An 11,187-nucleotide genomic window follows, 5' to 3' on the forward strand; every position below is an offset into this window, starting at 1 on the left:
TGTGATCAAATATGCAATTTTGACCAAAAATTTCATATAGTATGTAATTAAAAAAATTATATCATTAGAAATTACATGTATTTTATTTTAATATGTATTTTTAGTTTTTTGAAAATAATAAAAGATTGATATTTAATTTATCGTCAAAGTCGGATCATTTTGATCACAAAAAGTCAAACAAATATTTTATCCATGCAAAGAAACCATTGGGCTTTTTAGCCGAAATTAAGAAAGTAAACTGACAGATAAGTACAGTAAAGTTGGATTAACACAGCAGATTAACACGAGCCGGCATACATAAAGCATGCATAATTCCCCTCTAAACATCACGTGAATTTGGAGAACCACGTCGACATATGCTGTCACAGTCCATTAATTATAGCCTTCAAATGAGCTTAACATCCGCACTGATTACTCAACTTGTAGGGGAATATATACACATACATACATTTTTACATGAACCATGCAGGGTATAGAAGTAAACCGTCGACTTATCACTTAGATTAGCTCTTTTTTTGCAAGTAGGATACAGTTGACTTGATAAATGTCTATCTCTCCGATAATTTTTGTGACAGCTATGTTCATAATCATATTTGGACGCCAAGATTATGCAAAAATTAAGAAGACGGGCGTGATTGTTAAACTAATTTAAGCAAAGTAAGAGGAAATCATTTTTCAAGAATAATATTGTGTTATTGGTATATAACTATTCTAATATAAACAATTTTAAAATAGAAATTAGAAATCAAATAATATTTTTTTTAAATTACTTCAAAACATAATATACATGGTATGTAAATGGATCGTTGATAAATAAAGAAAAATACAGTGAAATAGGATTTTAAAAACAATTTACCGTTTGACGGGAAAAATTAAATTAAACACGGGGAAAAAGCTGAGATTGGATGTGGGAGGGTGCAAATTATTTGAGTGTGGTGCTTTAAAAGGGCCATTAGATTAGTTTAATCTAATCGTTAGTTTTATTTTAAATTTAATTTCTATTTTACCATTTGCCTGTATATGGGTGGCACTACATAGAGTATCCTCTTATATTGAGAATCATGGAAAATCATTATTTAATTATTTAAAAAATATATTTTATATAATTTATTCTATTTTTCATCATATATAGTTATAAATTTTAATTATCAAGTTAAAAATCAAAGTTACACAATTTTTTATTTAAAAAATCATTGAAATTATTAAAAAAGTTTAAATTGATTTTATAGCAGAATCACAGTTATTAAAAATTATTCCACTCTAGAATCAAATTTAAAATCATGTAATTTTATCAAAAATTTAATTGTTAAATTTTTTATTATATTTATTATTCTAGATTAGCATCAAATTTTATATTTTTTTAAATAAAATTTTACAATTTGTGATGAGATTTTATAATAAAAACAATGATTTTCCACGGTTCTCCATATAAGATGGTTCTGCACGGATATATATATTAAACACGGTCCCGGATTAAAAATAATATTAAGTTATTATTTATATAAAATTGAATCTCATAATAATACGTGTGAAATATAAATTAAATAAATAAATGCTATTAAATTATGCAACTAAAAGTAATCAAAGTCAGGTGTAATTATAAAATTTTATCTTATAATTCTTTTTTTACTAACATGGCTTACAAATCTAGTTATAATTCTAGTTATGTACCTAATTATTTTACTTATTATATTAATCTAACATTTTAGCTTTTATTAATACGATTAATAAAAAGTAAATCAACGTTTGGATGAATACTAGCATATAGAAATTAATGTGAAATCAAAATATAGAGTAGAAGTCAATTCGTATTAGTTGAGATTTAAACATATAAAATTTCTAAAAATAATTATATAATTTTTCTAGTGATTACCAAGATTTGATAATTTTGTATTCTAATATGATATTGATTCGCTTATTAGTACAGATAGTTGATAACACATGCGAAACTTATAAAATATTGAATTAGTATTTGTAGTATGAAACACGAATCAAAATTAATATATTAATATGAAATATAAAATTGGTACTTGCAAAAAATAATTATATAGTTAAAATGAATCGAATCATATATGAAATTTTTCGTAATAATTCTAGTTCTCCATTAATGTACTTGTTATAGAATTTCAACATATTAGTTTTGTTTTTGTGAAACGAACTGTATAATTATCTTATGAACGAAATATTTGTTATTTTAGATTATTTAATATTAATTAATATTATTTGATATTTATTTTATAGTTAATTTTTTCAATATAGTTTATTTAATATTATTTAATTATTGATAAAAAAATATTTTTCAAATTAAAATTAAATAGACATCCGGATGAATACTAACTAATAGAAAAAAAAATTAGACATAATAGAAGTTAATTTGTGTTAGGTGAGTACCAAAATTTGATATTTTTGTACTTATATACTTTTTAAAATGATTTCGCTTATTAATATAAAGTAAAGATTATAATCATCTTATAAACCAAATATTTGTTATTTTTAATAAGTTAATATTAATTAATATTATTTTATAATTAGGATTTTCAATATAATTTATTTAATATTACTTAATTATTGATAACAAATATTTTTCAAATTAAAAGTAAATAAATGTTTGGATGAATAAAACTAATAAAAACAAAGTTTATGTTGAATATAATTCAATTTGCGTTTGGTAAGTATCAAAATTTGGCAATTTATTACTTCGATACTTTTGTGCATCACATGGTTTCGTTATTAAATAATTATATATATTATTTTATTTTATAAATAGATTTTTTAATATAGTTCGTTTAATATTACTTAATTATTGAAAAAAATATTCTTCAAATTAAAAGTAAATATACGCTTAGATAGAAACTAACTAATAAAACAAAGTTTAAATAGAATAGAAGTGAATTTGCGTTACGTAAATACCAAAGTTTGATAAACTGATATTTCGGTACTTTTGTAACCGATGAATATGATTTCGCTTATTATTAAAGAGTATATATATATACATACATATACATATACATATATTGCAATTAGTAATGAAAAGATTCAAAAATCATCTTCATGTTATTCATATAAAAATATATACAATTAGTTTCCAAATGTTTTAAAAATCATTTACATATCTAAAAGAAAATTACAAATTAATGCAATAAATTTACTAAATCATTTTTTAGCTTATGTAATTTATTCAACCAGTGTTTATTGAATCAGAGATAACAGAGCATAAACTCTTAGAACAAGTCAACAGGTGCCCTATATGGTATCCTAAATCAAAATATAAGGAATTCGACAAAAAAACAGTTTTAAAGAGTGTACTAATGATACTTTATATCACTAAAACAACCTAATTGAGTCTTATTGTTAAGACAGATCTTCCCTTATCCTAACTTATATTTTACAATAAACTTTCATGAACATACTCTTCCTCTCTATATTATTTAATATTTTTTAATGATAAAAATTAAATAATAAAATAATGAATATATAGTAAAAATAAGACACAATATTGGAGAGAATTTACTTAAATATGTCCCAGGATATAATATTTTATATTATATATAAGCTTGAACTAGGATATATATTGTTAGACTTGTTAACCTTATGTATAAGCTTGAACTAGGATATATATTGTTAGACTTGTTAACCTGTTACTTGTTGGGACTATCGGATCGTGCTTAATTAAATGACAAAAGTTAGCATTGTCGTGTACCTTATATGATTTTGATGAGTTTGATACTTGTGATAATATCTCTCACTTTAACACTCACAATGTAACATTTATTAATAACCGAAATCCTTTGAAGTGTTACATGAATAATATTAATTTTGATTTCATCAATATTTGTTACCAGTAATTTTTACTTTTACTTATTTATATTTTATAATTCTACTTTTATAGTTTTTTTAATTCTACTATAATTACACCATTTATGTTATACTTCTATGTGTTTTATGATTTTATTAAGTTTGATTTTATTTTTGTTATCTTATACTTCTACATGTTTTTTATTTTTATTTTTGTTAATTTATACTTCTACGTGTCTTATTAATTTATTAAGTTTGGTTTTATTTTTGTTTCACACTTTTGACTTCAATTTTGTATTCCTAATTCACTTCTACAGTGCTAACTCAATATATTATACTTACTATAATAAAAGTAATTTTATATTTTTTAAGCCTTTTTGAATCATATACTTTTTTTAATATAATTATTAGAATTTTATTATAATTATACTTCTTGATTTCTAAGTAACACTTAGACCATTCTAATTATACCTTTATTAATAAGCTAAACCACATTTTAAATGATATACAAATATTAATTTTGATTTCACCAATTTTTTATTTCACTTATTCATTATACATCTTGTAATTCTACTACATTTTTGGTTACATCCTTTATCTTATACGTGTCTTATGATTCTATTAAATTTGGTTTTATTTTTGTTATCTTATACTTCTACATGTTTTATTATTTTTATTTTTATTATTTTATACTTCTACTTGTCTTATTATTTTATTAAGCTTGATTTTATTTTTGTTTCACCCTTTTGACTTCAACTTTGTATTCTTAATTCACTTCTATATTACTAATTCAATATATTATACTTACTATAATAAAAGTAATTTTATATTTTTAGCCTTTTTGAATCATATAATTTTTTAATATCATTATTAGAATTTTATTGTAATTATACTTCTTAATTTCGAATCAACACCCGTACCATTCTAATTATATATATAAATATAGATACTACTCCTATTTAAAAATATATTACTTTTAGCCATTTTGATTTATTTTAATTAGTAGAATTAAATTTTTTAATTATACTTCTCTATTTCTAAATATCACCCGATTATTCTTCTTTAATTTTTCTATATGACTTATAATATTATATGTATTATTTTACCTGTTTTTTAATTGCAATTCTTATATCGATTTCAACTCAGTAATCCTATTTGTCATATGACTCAATATATATTTTAATAAAATAATAAAATTTTTGAAATCGTATTATAATTATAATCTTTTTATTTATTATAATTAATAAACTTTATTAATAAATGAAACAATTTTTTAAGTGGTACTTGGATTTCACCTCTTTTTAATTTCTCCCCTTTTTAAATTTCGTTATAACTCAATGTATAATTTTTATTCCTCTTTTACTTCTATATGACTATAATACTAAATGTATTATTTTACCGACCGTTTTTTAATTACAATTCTTATATTGATTTTAACTCAGATCATGACTCAACAGTATATTTTAGTGAAATAATAAAATTTTTGAAATCGTATAATAATTATAATCTTTTTATTATGACCATAAGACAAATATCGTACCTTTATTAATATGCGAAACCCCTTTTTAAATGGTACCAAATTTTATATTACCTTATTTTTGTTCAACCCATATTTTGATTTTACTCCAATCATCCTATTTGTGATACAACTCTATATTATTTTATTTTTAATGAAATAACTAAATTGTTGAAATCGTATTGAAATTATTCATGTTTTTATTTCAGCTCAATAATCATATTTCTGATATGACTCTAAAGAACTCTATAGTATTTTTTTAATAAAATAATAAAATTGTTGAAATTATATTATTATAACCCTTTTTATTATAATTATAATGAAAATAATGTAATTATCACATGTATATTACATTTTTTTACCTTTATTAAAATAATTGTAAATAAAAAATAAAACTAACAATAACTTTAATTCCCGATTTGTTCTCACATTTATTTTACCTCTAAATTCATATATTTGTACGGTTCTAAATTGATTTTCAATAATTTAATATGATTATTAGAATTATATTGTAATTTTTTTAATAATTAATTATACTATAATAAATAATATATTTAGTTAATAATGGTGATGTATGATAAGAAATTGCACGGATTACCTCCCTTTTAAAACTGGATACCCGAAAATACATATTAGCGTGAAATAGTGGTTAAAATACCGACCAATTTATAGGTACTAATATTTTGTTTGAACGATACACATGTTTCTTATATTTCATCATTGTAATTAAAGTTTTGAATTTGCTGAATACGAATGTTTAACATGTGTATTATATATTAAAATAAAATGATGAAAACATGCATTTTCGACATATTTATATCTAGATATATACAAAACATACATTTTCATGATGCGTTACCCACATTTGTGGTTAGTGGGTTGGTTTTTCTAAGTAGAAATTAGAAATTTTGAAATAGCAGCCAAATTATTATAATTTTTAAAATTTATTTAATTAAGTTAACTCGGCCTGCTTTGCACGGGCCATACATTAAAACATACATTAAAATGAATCACTGGATTCTATATCACCTGTAGAAACGTGAAGCGTGCTACTTCTTCCGTACACTTGTACAAAACTTTACACATAAAAATTTAAACATTTCTTATTCATCTCCTTTCTTATTCATCTCCTCCTCCTATATATAGATAACATATTGCCCGAATAGATTTCATTCTGCAAGCTGGTACAGAACATACTTTTAACTCATCAAATACATCCGATATCGGAGAAAGAAAGCATGGAGACAAAGAGAATACAATCAGTGATAAAGATGGCAGTGCTGATTGTGTTTGTGGGTTATGTATTCATCTGGGTGATATTACCTACCAATCTCTACAAAAAAGATTGGTTGCTCAAAGTTAGAGCAAAGACAATGTCTACTTACTTTGGAACACAAGGTTTATTTAAGTTTCTTAATTTTGTCCCATCTCTAAATACCTTTAGTCTAATATCCGTGATTAAAATTTATGAATCAACGCAGGTGCAACAATGCTGATTAACACATTTCCTATGCTTCTCATTGCTGTACTTGGCTGCGTGTATCTTCATATTGTGCATAAAACTCGAGGAAATAACATTCAAGGGTACACGAAATTTAACACTCCTACTGTGTTGAAAGATTTATTACAATGTAGATAACTTACTGAGATTAATGTAATTTTTTCTAATTTTTATAATGATGAATTAATGCAGAAAAGGTGGTTCGGACGTATTGAGGAGGCCAATGATAGTTAAAGGACTGGGAATTGTTAATGGAATAGAGCTATCCTTTTTCATCATGTTCATTGCCCTCTTGATTTGGTCTTTCTCAGCTTACTTGGAAATAAGTTTTGCTAATATCACGGCAAAATCAGCTGCAAAGAAAGGGGAAGAAGTGTAAGAATCGATAACTAATTAATGTAGCATATTTACATCAATTATTCTATACGATAATGTTAATGACTCTTGTGTGTGATAATTTTGGGCATGCAGCTGGGAAGTCAGGTTGGACAGTGCAGCACTAAGGCTAGGTTTAATCGGAAACATATGTTTAGCATTTCTGTTTTTTCCGGTGACTCGGGGATCATCAGTGCTGCCATTACTGGGAATCACGTCGGAGGCAAGTGTCAAGTATCACATATGGCTTGGTCACATTGTTATGACCCTTTTTTCGGCTCATGGAGTTTGTTATGTTGTCTACTGGGCTGTCACAAACCAATTATCAGAGGTAAACTTTCTTTCATTATTCACTAAAATCATTTTTGTCTCCAAACTATCCTTTCAATGTAAGTTGTTATGCAGCTACTACAGAAATCGGAAAAATATTACAAAAATAATCTATTACTAACATAATCAGTTTAAATGACTGGAATTTGTTAGCACATCGAGAGCACGTTAAGTGATCGCCTTTTTGCATATGTTGGTTATAAGAACTGCAAAAAGTATTTTTTTGTTATGGGGCTGCAGAGATTTGAGACATCAATAAAAAAGATAACACATTAAAGTGCAGGGAGTGTCGATGTTTTCATAACTGTTGTTATAGTTTCTTTCTGTTACACGCATATAGGATAACTTGTGGTCTTTGTGTTTTGTAACAACAAAGGGAGAGAAAAAAACAGCAAGTGGACGGTTAGGGATTAGGATTATCTTGTAGTGGACTGGTGGCGTTTGGACTTTAGTCTAATTGTACAAGTCCAATTAACCTGGAAAGCAAAACGTGTTTGGCTGCAAACTTGACTTTTGTAGTTCAATGATCATAGAATCCATCAACTCTGGAACCTGGGGTTCAATTTGTTGAGCCCTGTTTAGTGGGAATATCTCGGGGACCCCCAAGTGGCCTGGTTTGATCTTTGTGAAGTAACTTTATGTTCAACTATATTATTGACATCATGTTCGAGGATTGCAGAAATCCTTTTTTTTTTTATATAATAATTATATTGCACAAATCTTGTGTACTTGATTTGGTTGATTTTAGTGTTATATTTTGAAACATTCTGCAATTATGGTGACTTACCTTTTGACTCGTGCCTCGTTTACTTTGCCTCGTCTTTGTTTGAATAGAAGGGAAATGCCGTCAGATGTAATAAACTGTTGGATCCAAAAACAAATTGTTTAATGACATTTCTACAACATTTTGTAGAAACGAAACCTTTTAAGATGATGTAAAACACCTGCTAATTTGCTACTATTCTCATTCTGTTCTTCTTTTCTTTTCCTCCGGAAACTATACTAATTGTTAGCAATTTGTATTTTTTTTTTTAATTTCTTCATTTATTGCCTACAGATGCTGGAATGGGCTAATAGGGGTGTATCAAATGTAGCCGGAGAGTTGGCGTTGTTTTTTGGATTACTCATGTGGGTTACAACAATTCCTCGTATCAGGAGCAAGATGTTCGAACTCTTTTTTTACATTCATCATCTCTACATTCTCTTCATGGTCTTCTTTGTGTTCCATGTGGGCATCTCATATTCCTGCATCATGCTTCCTGGTTTCTACCTTTTCCTAGTTGACCGGTTTCTCCGATTTCTACAATCACGACAGCGTGCTCGTCTAGTTTCAGCTCGCCTTCTGCCCTGTGAAACTGTTGAGCTCAACTTCTCCAAAAGCCAAGGTAAATTTGTACATATATATGCCACATTTGTACAGCTGGGTGCTGAGCATCTTTTTTTCTCTCCGTTCTTTTATGTGGCTTCTTCATTTGACATTTTATGACAACTCTTAAAACAGGATTGAATTATACTCCAACAAGCATTATGTTTGTAAATATTCCTAGCATATCCAAACTGCAATGGCATCCTTTTACAGTTTCCTCCAACAATAATTTGGAGCCTGAGAAGATTAGTGTCATCATCAAAGGTGATGGAGATTGGTCTAAGAAACTTTTCCATACACTTTCTGCGCCTTCTTCAGTTGATCGTCTTGATGTCTCAATTGAAGGACCTTACGGACCTGCTTCAACTAATTTTTTAAGGTAAAGAAACTCAATATGATACTATACTAATTTTCTAGTATAGTATCATATTGCTAACATGTACTGCGAGACTTTGGCTCTAATGTCATGACAAATATATTATTGCAGGCATGATACACTTGTGATGGTAAGTGGAGGAAGTGGAATCACACCATTCATCTCCATTTTTCGAGAGCTAGTTTTCTTGAGCGAAACACTAAAATGCAAGACCCCACAAATTCTCCTTATTAGTTCATTCAGGAATTCTTCTGACCTCACCTTGCTAGACCTCCTCCTTCCGATCTCTGGCATGCCCTCAAACTTTTCTAAGTTGCAATTGCAAATTGAAGCATATGTGACAAGAGAGAAACAATCATCAACAACAAATCACAAGGATAACGTAAGGTCTTTATGGTTCAAACCCCATCCCTCGGACTCAACTGTAACTCCCATTCTTGGGCAAAACAGCTGGTTGTGGCTTGGAACAATCATAGCTTCGTCTTTCATTCTCTTTCTCATCTTGTTGGGGACCTTATATCGCTTCTACATATATCCAATTGACCACAACACAAATAAAATATATTCGTACTCTGCAAAAGCTACGATGGCTATGCTACTCATGTGTACATCCATAGCCATTACTGCTAGCGGGAGTTTTCTGTGGAACAAGAACCACAATGCCATGGAAACTAAACAGGTTCAGAACATGGAGGGAACAACACCAATGGCATCGCCTGATTCTCGATTTTATAATGCCGATAGAGAGCTTGAAAGTCTCCCACAACAATCACTTGGTCAATCTACGAATGTACACTATGGTGAAAGACCGGATCTAAAGAGTAAGTTCAGTTTTCTAATGCCAACTTAAAGTTAAAAGTAAAAGGAAAACGAAGCCAAGATATATTTAAACATGTTACACCCTGTCTTCCTATGAATATACCTTGGACTGAGAGTACTTCACGACTCATAGTTGTTTTGTATTGGGAAAACAATACAGAAGTGATGAGTATATTCAAGTTAATATGATATCTGATGTGATGAATATATATACTAATAAACATCGGATTTGAATGATATCTAATAAAACTAACTTGCAGGATACTTATTTGACCGAAAAGAATCAAGAGTCGGTGTTCTTGTTTGTGGGCCAAAGAAGATGAGACATGAGGTTGCAAGCATATGTTCATCTGGCTTGGCAAAAAATCTGCATTTCGAATCCATCAGTTTCAGTTGGTGATTTTTCTGAAGACGAATACTGTTTCGTTGTGTTCAAAGTAAGTACTGATATATCATGTAGAAAAAAACAAAGACTACTTAGGTGGTCTAGGTGAAAGCCGAATAAAAGTTTCTGTGTTGGTATTAAAGTAATTTTTACTTTGAAAGATTTGATTGTGATGTGGGCAGGCCTGTGAGTTCTGATGGAACCGAGCTTGTTAAGGGCTTGGTTCAATAGTACTTGTACGCTATGTTTAAATGAGTTCTTGAAAGTTGAAGGTGATTTTGGGTTCCTGTACTTGTGTAGCAAAACCCCTGTCATGCTTGTAATTCCTTGTAAGTTGTATCTGTACTAGTTATCTATCGAATATATATCATAATGTACTACTTTTTATGTTATTGTCATAGAACATGATCCGATGAATCATTTACGTCAATTTGTATTTGATTGTGTTGGGAATGGTTCTGCGCATGGAACATCTGTACAAAATAGCACTTAATCAAGTATTCAAAGTACACAAATGAAAATGCATGGCATGTATTATCATAAGATGTGTCCTTGCTCATTGCATTCAGAACAGGAGCTTCTATTTGATTACTTGAGTAAACTTCTGCTTAATAAATAATAATAATAATAGATATGCAAGAGACATGCAAAATAAAAGCTCACGGCTGCTGTGGCAAGTTCAAAAGTTCTGCTGCTACTTAACCAAGTCGAAAACCGATTTGTG

The 11,187-nt window shown here is 28.0% G+C and overlaps 1 protein-coding gene across 1 annotated transcript; it reads left to right on the top strand.

The window, feature by feature from the left end:
- The first annotated feature begins 6,480 nt into the window (after positions 1-6,480).
- On the top strand, positions 6,481-10,852 carry LOC141724089 (ferric reduction oxidase 2-like). The gene is made up of 8 exons (XM_074526074.1): positions 6,481-6,709; positions 6,793-6,895; positions 7,005-7,187; positions 7,284-7,518; positions 8,575-8,902; positions 9,019-9,262; positions 9,371-10,080; positions 10,339-10,852. The coding sequence occupies exons 1-8, from the start codon at positions 6,550-6,552 to the stop codon at positions 10,476-10,478; spliced, it is 2,103 nt and encodes a 700-aa protein (XP_074382175.1). The 5' UTR covers positions 6,481-6,549; the 3' UTR covers positions 10,479-10,852.
- Positions 10,853-11,187: the final 335 nt, after the last annotated feature.

The sequence above is a fragment of the Apium graveolens genome, chromosome 5 (assembly GCF_009905375.1).
Source record: "Apium graveolens cultivar Ventura chromosome 5, ASM990537v1, whole genome shotgun sequence".
NCBI lineage: Eukaryota > Viridiplantae > Streptophyta > Magnoliopsida > Apiales > Apiaceae > Apium > Apium graveolens.

Excerpts from the sequence above, each read along its gene's own strand:
- LOC141724089 (XM_074526074.1), top strand. The coding sequence starts at position 6,550 with ATGGAGACAAAGAGAATACAATCAGTGATAAAGATGGCAGTGCTGATT. Across the intron at positions 7,188-7,283 it reads GCAAAGAAAGGGGAAGAAGT|CTGGGAAGTCAGGTTGGACA; the intron begins GTAAGAATCGAT and ends TTGGGCATGCAG. Across the intron at positions 9,263-9,370 it reads GCTTCAACTAATTTTTTAAG|GCATGATACACTTGTGATGG; the intron begins GTAAAGAAACTC and ends ATATTATTGCAG.